This window comes from Stegodyphus dumicola, chromosome 1, assembly GCF_044657685.1.
Source record: "Stegodyphus dumicola isolate Sdum_Otavi_A_Nest chromosome 1, ASM4465768v1".
In the NCBI taxonomy this organism is placed as follows: Eukaryota; Metazoa; Arthropoda; class Arachnida; order Araneae; family Eresidae; genus Stegodyphus; species Stegodyphus dumicola.
Window position 1 is genome coordinate 258,931,792 of NC_140768.1, and position 15,747 is coordinate 258,947,538.

General features: G+C 33.4%; 1 protein-coding gene across 2 annotated transcripts in view; it reads right to left on the reverse strand.

The window, feature by feature from the left end:
• Nucleotides 1-2,187: 2,187 nt before the first annotated feature.
• Nucleotides 2,188-15,747, reverse strand: part of LOC118185504 (T-box transcription factor TBX20-like) — a 237,682-nt gene continuing 224,122 nt past the window's right edge. For both annotated transcript variants that reach the window (XM_085827378.1, XM_085827380.1), the window contains exons 6-7: nucleotides 7,305-7,405; nucleotides 2,188-6,108 (exon numbers count right to left, since the gene is read on the reverse strand). In XM_085827378.1, coding sequence (XP_085683504.1) covers nucleotides 5,600-6,108; nucleotides 7,305-7,405 — 610 coding nt within the window. In that variant the 3' untranslated portion in view covers nucleotides 2,188-5,599. The remainder of the gene's footprint in view (nucleotides 6,109-7,304; nucleotides 7,406-15,747) is intronic.

Genomic DNA, 15,747 nt, shown 5'->3' on the forward strand with positions numbered 1-15,747 from the left:
GCTTTATATTTCCTTGAAGAATTTAAATTTCTGTGATTCCATTCCAAGAAAAATTCAAGCCGATTCAGTTGCCAGATGGGCTCATACGCCATATTACAATTCTTTATTTTTTAGGTGCTTCAGTTTCTTTGGGCAACCGCTGTACATTCTAGACTAATAACTGTCTAGATATTTGGATAAAAATATGCGAAGAAATTTTAATTATTCCATTAAGGCCTACTTTTTGGACTAAATTATACAAATATATACTCTTAATAGAAAGACTTCCGAATTATTTTTTTTAATTACGCTATGTGCAAGTTTTCTCCATTCCTCCTGGAAAGCTGATTCGAATTCAGCAACTGAACTATGATGTACTGTAATTGTGCGATATGCTGATATGGACCTCAGTCGTTGTTCCAGTTCGTCCCACAGCTGCTCTGTTATATTGAGTTCTATATTCTAAGGGGACCACAACAATCGCTTCATATCCAAATCCTCGTAACAGCTATACTTCTGCGACATCCTGCATTGCTATCTTAGTAAAGACAATCATAAGTTCCTTAGTATTGTTACATGGTAGTTAGAATGCGATTGTATAAAATGTCAAAACTTAATTTTTTACCTTTTATCAATGAGAACTAACCAGTTATCCAAGATTGTGTCAGATGAAAATGGCTTAGACTTTAATTCCACAATGCTGGGTTTCAGAGTTGGAATTACGTATTAGGGTTGTAGGCATTCTCCAGGCTATTTCCTAACCTATATTTTAACACTGAATTGGAACTACGTAAGTCTCAATTTGGCAATCCATTAAATTGCTTTCCACTTTTCAAACATCCAGTTTCTATGCTGTTTGCAGAAAGCTGATCGGATCCTGGTATAGAGTGCTGCTAAAACGGGAAAGTGGTTAGTGGCGCTGACTGCCGTACTGAAGCGCACGGGTTCGAATTTCGGAAAAGGTACGGCTATGATTTGTTCGTACTTCATATGAAGCAATGGTTGCCCATCTATTGGGTGCTTCCATAATAAAGAGACCACGGCTTTCGACCTTAGTAGTGGCCAAAGCCTATTAATGGCTAGAGCTCGCCATTGGAAAAAAATTCTTTTTATAGAGTTTGTAAGGGTTTTTTTTTACACCGCTATTTTTACTGCCGTTTTTATTGCATTGATGCTCGAGGGTATATAGTTTTTTTAAAATAATATTGATGCAGGCAAAAGTACCGACGCCGCACTGAAAAACTTGCCGGATGTTTTCAGTCCTTTTTGGGGGAAGGGAAAGGGATCGCACGTTTCTTTCTCTGTCTTACAATTTCGATTTTCTAACCAAAAATACCAAAATAATATATCCACCTGTTTATAAAATCTGCCATAGTTGATTTCGGATGCTCCAATTTTACGCTAATCACATGTATAAACCTCTCTGTGCCAGTTAACAAGATCTTGTGTAAATAACTCTTCCTTTCCAAATTCATTGAGCAAGCAACGAACTGCCATGCTGCTTTAATGAACATACTCTGCTCACCTATTACATTTAGAGGTTTGATAAATTCCTTGACGTGATATTTGTGGGTAATTGATCCAGACTTTTAATAAGGTCAAGTCCAATTTAGGAAGAAAAAGGGGGTAGGACTGTGCTCACCTATCACATTTTCCTACTTCTGTGGTAGTCCAGCTAATGGCGATCGCTCAATAATCTAAAGAAGGAAATAGATATAGATGTACGGACAATTAATTAAGCAGGGTACTTCTGTGAAAACATGTTTATCAGACTTCGAATGCTTGGGAACAACAGTGTATACCAAATGTAAGTAGAAGTCAATGGAGCCATGTCTGCAAAAAGTTTAAAAATATTTGCATTGTGGTAAAATTTAGGTATGAAATCCCCCCCCCCCAGTTTGCAGAAAGATTACGGGCAATATGCGTTTGCATATTCTAAATGTTCAAAAAGGCAACATATATTCCAATATGCTAAGTAGCGAATAAGTTGCATTATTTTAACATCTGTGGCATTACTATGACATCCCGAATTCATCTTTATTTATATTACATCATAACAACTAAATGCTGTATTTAATGAAATTTACTGAATCTATATATTTATTCTTAGATAAAGGTTTTATAACAATATAATCGTCATTGTATGTTCTCATTTATTTTAAAATTTTAAGAATGTGGGAAAAAAACTGCAGATGAAGACAACACAAGAAGTTCAAAAAACACTTTATTATTTAGCTATAACATAAAATATTGCTGGCACGTTAAAAATTATACCCAACACGTCCAGAATAACAACAATTTTTACCTAAAGACATTCGGACAATTTGCCCAAACATCTAGTCAATTTACAGTCATCATTGCTAAACTTCTGTCAGTTGTAATCTCAGCTAAATTTACAGATTCTCTATCAAATAAATAACAATTAACGAGTATGCAGTATCAGTGCATTCGATCGTATAATTAAATTAATTTCTAGATACAAGTCACGGAAGCAACAAATCACAACTCTAGGCTTGTTTAATGACTCTAGACAGCACTTAGGTTTTTTCACAATGCAGAAATTTAAATTATTAATGGTCTTTGTTGCACTCAAGATAGAGTCGACTGTAAATTTAGTTGCACAGAAAATTCATGTAAATTCATGTTTAATTTGAGATATTTATTTAAAATATAAAGTGCATTTCATAAAGATGAAGAGTAGTGAAAGATATGTTAAAATAGTTTAATCAGTATTTCAAAAACTGTGCGTCGTGTTCGAAAACATTACGCAACAGAATGTACATACAATAAACAGCTCTGACTAAAATGCAAGCTAAACAAATTAAAATTACAGTCACATTAAAATTCTTCATTTGTATTTTTATACGAAATGTGTTTTAGTTGTTAACCTAAAACTGAATCCTTTGACATCATCTTCTATGCACGTGCCATACAGCAAATTTTTTACGATTGTATAGCTTTCTACTTCATGTTTATCCTCTCCGCCATAAAATGTCGCCAACTCATTGGCGAATTTGTAGACGTTGTTTGACAAAGCGTTATATTTCTGTAGAAAGTTTGCGATTTTTTGCTCATCAAACTACAAAATCTACGTATAATTCAAGTATGATTTGTTATGAAGCGAAAACAAAGTTTTATGTGTGCGGGGGGCGGAGAACAACGGTTCGTGAAATGACTGTTAAATATAAATCGCATAAATTCATGTGTTCTCAAACACATATGTCATACTCGTGTATGTAAGTCGGCTATTACCAATATATCGGAAATATACCAATAACCTATCAGTTTTACCAAGTTTTTGAAACGGGGCTGCGGCTAATCAGAAAGTGTTCACAGATTTAAGCATATCGTGTTTTCTTTTGCAGTATGTTTACTCACTGAAGCGCAGGAACTTTAGTTCTTTAAACTAAAGGGTTTATTTATTTTTTGTAAAAACATCGAATGTCAAATCACTGTCGTATGATTATGTTATTTACTCTTTGTTTCATTTTCATATCCAGTTTATGAAGTTAATATTTATAAATTTTGATTTTTACAAAAGCAAAGATGCAGACTTTTATCTTAAGAATTACATGCATTGAAAAGTAGCTAGCGGCCTGAAAATATGATAAATATTTATAAAAATAGATTATTGAAAATTTAAAAGCCCTCGACTTGGGAAAGAAGTTTGATAAGACTAAATTTATGCGAATAATTTATTTTAAACTGCACAGATACAGTCAGTACGGAATGGATTAAATTATCATATTCTATCAGAATTCGAAAGGCAACATTGGCCATGCTAACATTGGCCATGCCAACAGGGATAGAATTATTTATCTCTCCCATAAAATTTGGTATAAGTTTAATATGCAGTCTAGGAATCATTTTTGAATATCATTTTGTAAGTAATTTTGATATAAAAATATACCTTTTATTTTTAGATTTTATTAAGCATTAATATGGAATTTTAAGAAAGAAGTAAATTTCAGAAAATAAACAAAAAATATGAGTTCACCGTAACTTTACTATAACGCCAAGAATCGAAATATGAACATCATTATTTATTTATTGATTTCTAGAATTGCTGACTTTAGTGAACTCAGAGCATAGTAAAATATTTTAAACTAAAATTATACCTTTTCTGAAGGGAACAGTAACTTGAAAAGTTTAATAGAAACTCAAACAGAATCAGCGCTAGTAAGCTTTCAATCCATTACATTTACAATAATTTTTTTAATGGATAGTTATATTTCTTTGCTGGTTTTCTCAACATAGTTAACACTGATAATTCTTTTAAACACTTTATAGAGAATTATTTTTAGCAAAACTGTGTTTCGTTTGACAATGCAGTCTGAAGAAGGTATAAGAAATATTACGCGTTTTAAGTGCATAGAGAACGAATGCATAGTATAATATTTTGGCTGAAATAACACATTATACTGCTCTTTAATTAGAAATTACTATACCTTAAAGCATTAAAATAATAATTTTGAATCGATTTTCTCCATTTTTATTGGGTGATCCTGCCAAAATTGCCGTTTTCAAATAAATGTAACGCATATTTACACAAAACTTCCCATCGTCTTTTTGCATAGGTTTTACGCTTTCTAAATTCTTTAAAGCTAAGAAAAAAAGAAGGAGGAAAATATTAGACAACATTTTAGGAAATGGATAGTTTATGGTAAGTTTACTGGCCAAAAATACACATTCTTGAAGAACCATCGCTAAAAACTTACACATTACTTCTGGACTCTAAATTTTTCGTCGATTCCCTTCTCAATTTTTTTTTTTACATTTTTTTTTTTTTTTTTAAGAATTTGTATTTAAACTGCAAATGCAATTCAGGTATTTCAAATTTTAATGACAGAGGAAATGTATCTTGTAATATCAATTTCTTTTCTTCTCATAAAATTTTGTTAATAGTTTCATATATGGAATGAAATTAATACGTTATCCAATGTAACATAACATTGAAATATTTTAAAATATAAAGTTTTAAATGCAATGCACGCAACAAAGAAAGAAATATCCGCGTACAAGCCACCTAAAGTTAACTTTCAGTTGGGACGAATAAAAGTAATTTAAAATATGTTTGTACAACACTGATGCAGAAAACCAAGAACATTTCAATATAGTATAATATGTGATGCACTTTTGAGTGTTCTGAATTATCTCTCCACTCATGACGTGGCACAGTCATGGATAGCATAATGTTCATCAAAATTTTATCACCACAATAGGAATTATTTTCTTTTCTGTTTAAAAGGTTTCCATGCCTTTAAATTTCCCAGAAAAATACTGTAAAGTATTGGAATTCAAAGCTGACAAGAGCTAAAGATGAAAACCGAGTTGCGAGTTTGTTCTTTTCATCAAAAGTTGTGCTAAAATTGATGAAATCTAAATCTTAAAATACTTATTACTACCAAGCATATCTTATGCGTTTGGGCTCTAGACTGTTAACAGTCTTTGGGATTCTATAAATTAAATCATAATTTCAAGTTTACAGGAACTATCCATTTTCAGTATCATTAATTGAAAATATGATAGCATCATTCAACATTTTTACTTTGGCTAATTTTTGTTATGGCTGATATGATTGAGCATTGAAGCAATTATTGACAGAGTCTTCAATGACGTATTATACTTGAGGGGCAAGCCCGTCACAATCTGCATCTTTGCTAGGTACAGTTTGCACAAGCCTCGGATGAAAATAAGGATGATATTTTAGCCCAGGATATAATGCAGGTAATCTAGTGGCTGTGATTGGAACAGAAGAGTACATTCCTGTATGACTTCCAGTTGCAGCTGTAGCCGATGTTATCGTAGGAGACGAACTTATTGGTGACAAACTCGATCCTGTTGCAGAGGTTCTCACAGACGTTGATGCTGGAGATTGAAGATGTGGAGATGACCCTGGTATAAGACCAGGATTGCCGGATCCCATCAAGGAGAATGGTGGGAAAGTGGAACGTTGAAGTCCAAAATACAGGCTTTGTAAACTAGCCTGGTTTTGCTGTGTCTGGTGCTGAGCTGCCATCAGTGTACTAAGGTCGGCCATGCTCAATGGCATAGAGGGGAATTTCCAAGGTGAACCCGGCTGACTGGCCATAAAGAGAAGATCGGCACTAGATGGCATTCCTCCGAGACCTGTTGGAAAAATACAAGTTCGAATAATTAGAAATTCAGTAACAATTATTAACTTTTCAATCATTTGCACGTAGAACATCAGTGTAATATAATTAAATAAATTTCGATAAAATCTACATATAGAAGATGTTAATATATATTGTAAATAGGTGAAATTATCTTTGAAGAAAACTGGATTAAAGCACTCTTCATTACGCTTTAATGTACCTTTCAGCACTCACCTTTGAAAGTGATCCGTATTTTTGAGAACTTAGATAAGCATTGTTATTGAATGGCTCTCTAATGCCACCATACCCACAGAAGACCAAAACCGTCTCCATAGGTGACCATTTTAGAAAGAATTCACCGTAGTTAAAAATATAAATGTAGGTCACCGACTGATGAGCAATACCGACAACTGTTCACAGAATTTCTTTGAGGGTAATATATTCTAAGGCCTACTTGATTTGTGAAACGGCGGTTTAGATCAAACTCTGTATAATTAATATAACTTTCGAGTAGCATATATGAGTATTTAAGCATATATGAGAATGATAGAAACATATATGAGCGTACATGACTTTAGACTAGCCATCAAGATATCATAAAACAATGAAAATGTACTGTAATTCTATTGTGTAATGTCATATGCAGTTTAAATGGAGTGCAAAAATTTTGGGAAAAAATGGCTTTCTCTCCAAAGCACCACTTAAGAATCTAAACACAATTTCTGTGTGAACATATTATTTATGTAAACGACCTCCTATTGGCAAGTGAAGATGGGTAGGGCCAAGATTCTGTGCTTGCCTCTCCCAACGGCCAGACTCTTGTTGGTTGGTCATTGCCAGGAAAGATTCATCAAGAATTATGGCTGAACCCATCGATCATTTAGCCATTTCTTCACCAAGAATGTTGCCCGAATACTATACGCATTGTTTCCGATTTTGTCTTTTCGTAAAATTTTTCTAGCATTTTCACATTTAGATTGGCATTTAGCAGTTTTCTTGCGATCAGGTAGAAAACACTTAAAATCTTAATTCCTCTAACTATTATAAAACATAATTAATCAACACTATTAATTATTTTACATCCACGAGCTACTTGAATTACATAATTATACTTTACGAGAGATTTCAGAGCAACATTTCAAAAGAATTTGTCCAAGATCGTTACTTGTATTAAAAAAAAAAATAACATATCGAGACTGGCCGACTTACTTGACAGTGCGTACTGGTCAGGTGGTAATTCTCCAGTCATCAGCGACCGGAAAGGAGAATATCGAAAAGCGTGCTCTCTTAATAAGGTTTCCATAGATTCTCTGGAAAAAAAATATGACTTTTTTATGGAATCAATCTTAATATATTTTTGTGAATTAGATTGAAAATTATGCACAAATCATTTTCCATTTAACAAATTTTTGTTCAGTTTCAAAGTATATAAATTGGTTTAAAAGTTATATATAAAACTGTTTTGAGTGGAAAATATTTTCATATCTGTTTAATAAATATAGTGATTAGCTAAAATTAATCTGAGAACCAACATTCCATCATTCAGCTGCTTAATGATAAGATTTAATTTACTGTAAAAATTAAAATCATATTGTTTCTTTGCCTTGAGAGCAACCATGCTGTAAAATCTGCCATTTGATTCTACATGTCACAGTTTAGAATTAGAATGGAATTTTCTACCTTCATTCTAAATATTACTTCCTTAAATTCTTCCGCATGGGCTTGGCAGCAAATGTACGAACTTAGTTCAATCATTATCGGTTCTGCTACAATGAACATTTCTATATAGCTTATATTTTATTGTCCTTCATCTGTGAGCTTAGATTTAGCTTCCCTTCGTTTGAGAAAATTTATAATTCAGAACTTAGGAAAATCATTTACATAGACAATGAAACTTGCTTCTTTGGATATTGTATTAATTCCTCGAAAGGTTATGATAGCAATACAATTTCTAAATATCTCGTTAAAGGCTTAAATTACAAGCAAATAAGGTTCTATCGCAAATTCCCCGAAATATCGAGAAAGCTAAGTTCATGATCATATCGCTGTTCTAATCAGCAGTGCTTGAAAACAGAATAGTGAGCATTAGATACGAAACCAATACCTTCGAATCCAATGCTCACGAAGTATTTTGTATTACAAAAGCGATCCGAACTGCAATGGACAGAAGCAAAGAGAAAATGTACTAAAGCCAACATTACATACTTTTATTAAAAATAATCGGAATCAATTCAATAATCAGGCAAATGATTTAAAAGCACCAGCACTCTTTTAAGTATTTCTGAAAACAGGTTACTCTATCTCAAGCGTCAAAAACTCATTAATTCCTACTGATATAGTTCAATTTTCGGCTCAAATTAATTTTTTTAAATTAGACCCCCCCCCGAAATCAACGCGAATCCAATGAGACCGAATAATTAAGCTTCTAAACACCGATAAAATATCACGGTTCAAATTTTGGAGAACAAGCTGGCTGCATAAGCATTCTCCTGGTTTTCCTCCTATATAACGTTAATATGAGACAGTTTCTCTGATAGAGATCTCCAAGAAAGCATCCATATCTTTACGCTGATAAGCTTAGCGTACATTGCCATATTGAAAATTCATGACCTCGAAACTGCAAAAAATAGATTTTACAAATTCAAATTGTTCACTCCTGTATCTGCTGAAAATCACTTTTAATTAATAATTTCATCTGTTAGTTCTGATTCGAACAAGATTTTCCCTTAAGGTTCGTGAGTAGGTGGAAGCTCTGTGAAGTTACACAGATATTTCTACTTCTGCCCCCCTGCTGATCACAACATATCAGGGAAAGAAAAAGATCTAAATGACGCCCTGTTCAGGATTAGAAAGCGCACGCAGGCATAACAAAAATGCAAGAGAATAACAATTTTGAAATAGTTTATACGAAGCACTAACTTAACGACATTACAAAGCATTGTGTAAATAAAGTAACTGATCAATTTATAAAGTCTCGCATTCTTTGGCATAATAAACTAATGAGCTCTAGAAAGACTGTACAGGAATTTTCCTCTGATCGTAAGATACTGACAAAGTCAGAAGAAGGGTGTAAATTACCATTTATTCAATCACAAAGAGTTCACAGACGACTCCACTTGCGTTTACATAAGCCAACACTTCTGGCGTAACTTAAACAAGTAATGTTGAACTTGAAATAAAATGTAAGCCTAATGGCTTACAGGGATAATTTAATCGAGCAGGAAGGCTCTGCCTCATAGAAGCCGGTGGAACAAGCTTAATGGCTAGAAGCCCTCATTGCCACAGAATCAAATCGTTGGTAAGCCAAAGTAACAACATGTCCTTGAAGCAGGCATAACACACTCTAAAATCACTTTTCGAAGTCTTTGTTTAACTAGAACTTCTTCCCCCCCCTAATCTGAATAACTGCGCGCTAACTGATTAACATTCTGGCAGGAAAGCGTGAGTGATAAAGAAAGTAAAAGGAAAGTTGCTTTAACCAAACACTAAAACTTGAGTTAAAAATAACACTTCGTATAATGATTATTGGAGAAGTCAAACAACAAAAATTAGCGTAATATTTGTAAATTTTGCAGGACTAGTTTCGATGGTTTAACTATAGAACCATCTTCCGCTGTAGAAACAACTTCCTCTGTTGTTTTTTGACTTTTTTCAATAAACATTAACTTTTAGTCAAATTAAATGAATCTCTACACATTAATAATCTCGTACAGTATAAAAATTCAAGAAAATATTCAATAGTTTTCAACTCAAGCACCAAATTACACCTCAAAGTAAAATGTTTTAGCAGAAGTCTTTGATTTTAGTTAAAGAACTGAGTTATGTCTACTTTTTTTTTTCAATTTAATTTGTTTGCCTGCGCAGCGGGTAATGATTTAAAATTAATGTGGTATCTCAAAACGAAACGGGAACTTAAACTAAGTTTACTTTTAGAAAATTGTAATAGAATTAAAAAAAGCTAATTAAAAAAAAAAAAAAAAAAAAAAAAAAACCAAGTTGTAAATAAGGTTGCGAAAAAAGAATTTCTACTGTCTGTTTTGCACTGATACAGGCTATTGTGATTTCACTAAGTGTTTTGTTCTATCTCGATGACCTTAAACAAGACATTTTATTACACTTGAAAATCCATTTCACTCAGATAACTTGCGCCTAACCAGGAAACTGAACACGTAACTTATAACACTCATTCTCAGAAATCTCATTCAAGATATAAAGTATTTAATTAGCTTAAGATGTATTTACACCCAACCCCAAACCAAAATGACAGTTCGAAATGTGAACGCATCGAAACATAACGCGCTACGGATAATGCACTCCAATAATCCCTAGAAGTCTCTAAACTGGAAAGGCGTCCATTACTCGAGACAATGGACTTTAACAATGAAGGGTCCCTGAATCACTAATTTATTCGACCGCCGAAACTGCACAGGTATTTAGTTTGCTCATTACCATTCACCTAAAGCCCTCCCTATTCGATTAAGCTCCCCCTTCCCATGCGTAATGGTCATTCGCCTAATGGTCATGCACAGATATAGCCATGCATATGGTCCAGCGGATTAACTGAACGGGTATGGTTCAAGTTATAATGATGACCAGATAAATTTAAACTGGCATCTCAGTGCTTTCCTGCCTCTACATATTAGCTAAGCAAATGAAGCAGTAAATGTGTTTAACTTGACAGTGCTTTTGCCACATGTGGTCCTTTGTATGCTACTTTATAAGGTTTTGGTTAAGTACCTAGCTTGAGTTTGCTCAGGTTTTATTTTGTTCTAATGAATTTCATCTTCACTGTTTATGTGTTACGCGTAAAAAAACATAAGCTCGTTTACAACTTTATTTGTTAAAACACGTAGTCTAGTGCAAATTAAAATTTAATGTCAACAAAACCATCTTCCGCTGTTTGCGGGTTTCTAAGCAACACAAGTATTTAAAGCCAAAAAATGACAAATAAAATTTGTGATAATATCACCTATTGTCAGAATCTTGATTAGAAGTGTCCTACAGAACAACTACTAGCTCAGACTGTACGCTACGCTCGTGGATCCTGTGAACTTCTCTTTTAACATATTGTCTGCTAAAGTCTACATATTTGTATAAGGTACTGAATCTTAGTTATTTCATGTACTTCCTTTAAGCAACTGCATTCTTTTTTAACTCTCCGTATTCCAGATCTCTTTTGTTTTAGTGTTTCCAAATTCATGAAATTCTTACTGCCAGGTCCTTAAAGGATTTCCTGAGTTAGACTAGAAATTGGTTTTAGTGGTTTTTCTAGTATAACAACAGTGTACCAATGTAACATAATTTACGCTTCGTCTAACAAGTCTTGACTCCATTTGGTTTGTTTTAGCTAACTAATCTTTAACAGAATGTAACTCAGCAGCGTCTGTCAGGCATGCCACGGCTGCTCAAAACAGGATAAGCATCTGACTTAGCATTTCAAAAGTACTCTTTACTAACTATTGTTTTCACTCGGCATTTAAGTTAACTTAACTTGCATTTTGGTGACAGTAGATAGGAAAATAGAAGCTACAAAAAGAAATTATTATAAAATAATTAGCTAATTTGCGAAATAAATGTTACGTCTCCGTAGTGGAAGAAGCGATAGACCTATTTGGACTTATAATTATCAGAAAAAGAAATTAATTTTCTCAAGTTACTACTAGTAAGCACTACTATATCACTAATCTCTACACTTTTTATAAATTATTCTTTTCTACAATCACATTAATCTAGACTATTTCGTTGTCCGCAATACAAAACTCTTTTGTCCTTAAATGCTCAGAAATATGAAATCCAAACAAATAACATTGTCATATCCCCATGTTCCGGGTTCCAGGTTCTAAGAATCACCAAATTATTCAGTAATATCTTATAATACTCCTTTTTCCCCTCACGAAAACAAGAAAAATGGTCATAGGTCGCTCTTGACAGTACGCTTTATCTTGGGTTACAGTCTGTCTTAAGAAGCCAAGGGAAGTGTTAAATATGTTATTAATGTATATATTCATGCTAATAATCTTGACGAATAATCATACTTATAAAAAAATTAACAGTCTTGTAGAGAATAAAATCTAAATTAATAATTAGAATGTAAGTCAATAGTGTTTATAATAATATCTTTAATTTAGCTTCATCTCTCTTTGTGCAAGCAATTATACTGCAACCGTAGTAATGGGAATGCATATTGGAATCGTTTCAGTATTTCAAAGATGAGTGCTGTGGAAATGGAATGGCCGATTCAGATCCCCAATTTTAATTTTATAGAACATCTATGGCACAAAATGGAACATCATTTGCAAGGGACATATCTCTCTAAAATCGACTAAGCTGCTTTTTTGCAGAAGGGAAGGTAAAATGCTTACTGGCAGTTTAACTGAAAGGTGGTAGATAGCTTTCCGTACAGAATGGCGATGCCACTGTAGAAAAAGGAGATCGCGCTTCATAATAATTTTTGCGCATGGGATATTCATATGCACTGTATTCTAGAACTGTTCAGAACTTTTGATCAAATGATGTATCTATTCAATATTTCATGACAGCATGTTTCCCAAAAATATTAAAAATTACGGAACAGAAAGGAATAACCAGTTTTAAATAAGAAATAAAGTTATGTCCTTAGCGTTGGCTAGCATTTCTGTTTATGACCAATTAAGTTTCCAATTCATATATAAGGTTATTGTATCTAATGAAGAATTAAAAATTTGCAGATAGTAAATTTAAGAGATTATTGTCGATAGAAACTATTACAATGGAATACATTTCTTCGGGAGGGGGTCATTACGCTTAAGGTGTGTTACTAAGGTATTTATCTTCCACACAACTTGGTAAGTGATGCCATTGCACGAGACAAAATAACTGTAATTTATGTTCCACGTGGCTTAATATACAACTAGTTCTTACAGCGTCGCCATTTGTCATGGTATAAGTTAATAATTTAGCTACTTAACAAACTGAGCAAATTTAAAAGCAAAAACATACTTCTTAAAAATTTGTATTTATATCTTATTTTTAATGTTGTTATTTCCGTGTTTATGATTAAGCCTATTCAAATAGTGCCTTATAGGTGAAGATAACAGCCCTGGCAATCTGTAAAATGTTATCATCATAAAGGTTCGGTCTCTTAAACAAGACTCGAACATTTGACAATTCAGCAAGCATGGCTGGACAACAAAAAATGTGTGCAGTTGTCAATTCTGTGGCCGGACAGCTATCACAGTTCTCTAGGTTTTCCTAAACTCTTAATTTCCAGTCTTCTGTGATGGCCAATGCTAAGCCTGTCATCAATGAAGATCGGTTACGTACAAACCAATCTCCACTGATGTTACAGAGCTCGTGCTCTACTGGAATTGAAAGTTTTTTCAATCTTGTATCCGGCCATTGCATTTGCGTGCGATAGAGAGACATTTACATTATTATTTATTGCTGAGATTTCGAGCTTCTTTTGCCAGTTTGTCTGCATTCTAGTTACCTGTGATGTTGACAAGCGCTAGCAATCGTTGAAGAATGCGGACCTTAACTCTCGGCAGAGCCTATAACCCCTAGAGAGCACGTCCCCATGTGGCAGATTTGGGAAATCCTCTCTTGGTTATCGTTTGGGTGATAGAAGTGGAATAAAATACTTTCCACGGACCAAAAATAGGCAGAAGTCCAATCTTTTGGGAAATAACACTCTATAATCTTATTTCTCTGTAATCTTATTTCAATTATTTTGTGATCATATTTTTAATAATATGTGTAATAAGTAATTTGAAGTAATTTATTAAATTCCCGATTCGAGTGATTTGCATTACAAATCTAACTTATAGTATTTTACAAATATTTGCACCATAATTGTAATATAAAAAGTGTTTATAATGCCATAAATTACGCATTTAAATAAAATAATAATCTGAATGTCACTCCAGCAATTTGTAATTTTATATGGAAGTACGTTGTATGAGCAGGAGAAATTTTAATAATGGGAGAGTTTAACGTTCAAAACAGGAATTATTTAAAATCTTAAAAAGAAACTCCAATAACATGCAGTTGCTTGTTAACTTAAGTACACGCAAATAACTTTCATTTGCTAAAACAAGAGCTTTTAGATGGAAGTTTCTGCTTCAATGTAAACTGACATTTAAAAAAAAGTTTTGTTTAGTTTTTATTTTTTGATTGATATTAACAGGTTCATAGTTCATTGCTATAAAAGTGTTAAGCATTATCTTTATGGCACAATTTACTTTAATAATAACATTATCAAAAAACATATTGTTATACATTTGAAATATTTCAAAAGCAAGTTATTAATTTGAATCTGTAAAAATGAGAAAATTAGCGCAATAAATGTTCTTTTTTTTCGCTGCAAAATTATTATCTGAAGTGAAGTCATTTGCTTGTAATACTATATGATGTTCTCATAATAAACACTATACAACGTTATCGTCTGCTTCCGTTTATGGAGCAGCAAGCCTCTAAAAAAAATTTCGAGGCGGTAAGTACAAAAGAAATAATTAGGACAAAAATAAATCACTCCAAAGTGGTTAAACCCCTCTGAAGTAGAACATCCACACGCGATATCGGGGTTTTCAGTGAAGAAAATAGAAGGAGCTGAAGCACTTAAAAAAGTGCCAAAAGAAGTTTGAAGCGCATTCGTCGCCGCCATTTTTCATTGTGCTTTTAACGCACGGTCTTATTATGGGCCATGAAGAAAATGTAAGTTTCAGATTTATGAGAAAAACGTATTTATGAGAAATTAAAGAACTTTCTAAAATTCGTCTCGTGTACACTGCAAGATTAATTATTCTTTTCCTAAACACGCTTAAGATTACCAGAAAAAATTTAGTTTAAAGGGTAAATAATGGTAATAAAAAGCTAGGAGAAAGGGAGGGCAGCTCCAAATACAACAGCAGAATGCAAGGTTATTGAACCTCTCGGGATCTGTCCTAATTCATGCAGCGAAAGCTCAGATAACCGGACAGGAAATATACAGTTTTTCCCGACTAGCAATTTCAAGTACAACTGGGGTCAAAAATCGACACTTGCACCCTTCCGGTCTTTTTAAAGTGTAAGAGAATTTTCGTTTAAATTAGAGTTTAATAATTTATAATTTAAGTTACTAATAAAAGTAAGCGGTTTTTTTTCCTTATTTTTTTATTTCAAAAAAGATATGATTTCGCATTTCGAATTCCTTTCAGGTTTACCAGTTGGAAGGAATAAAATCTTCTTGTCGCTTCAGCCAGCCAAACTCTTCAATGTCTGGTAGATCTGAATTATTATTGTAATTATTATCTTTATTTCTCTTAATTTCTTGATATAATTTATGGTTTCACCTCAAAAATGAATTGCTGGATAGTTAAAATTTTTATATAATTGGATATTCGGATATAAATACCATATTGAATACGAGACGATGTTGCTAATGCTCACTTGTCTAACCTATAGTCAGCTCAAGCCAACGAAATTCCTCGCGGCAAGGAGCGCAAGTTTACGCCTGACGTTGGCAGCAGCTTTGAGCACATTGCAGGTGACAGTGCGATTTAGCTTAGTTCCGCCCCTAATTTTGATGGAAAGCACCTCGACGGGTCCAAGGGTCTCCCGTCCATCTTCTTCCTCTACCATCTTCTCCTCTACCTCTACCATCCTTCTTCTCTACCATCGACATCTCGAGAGGACT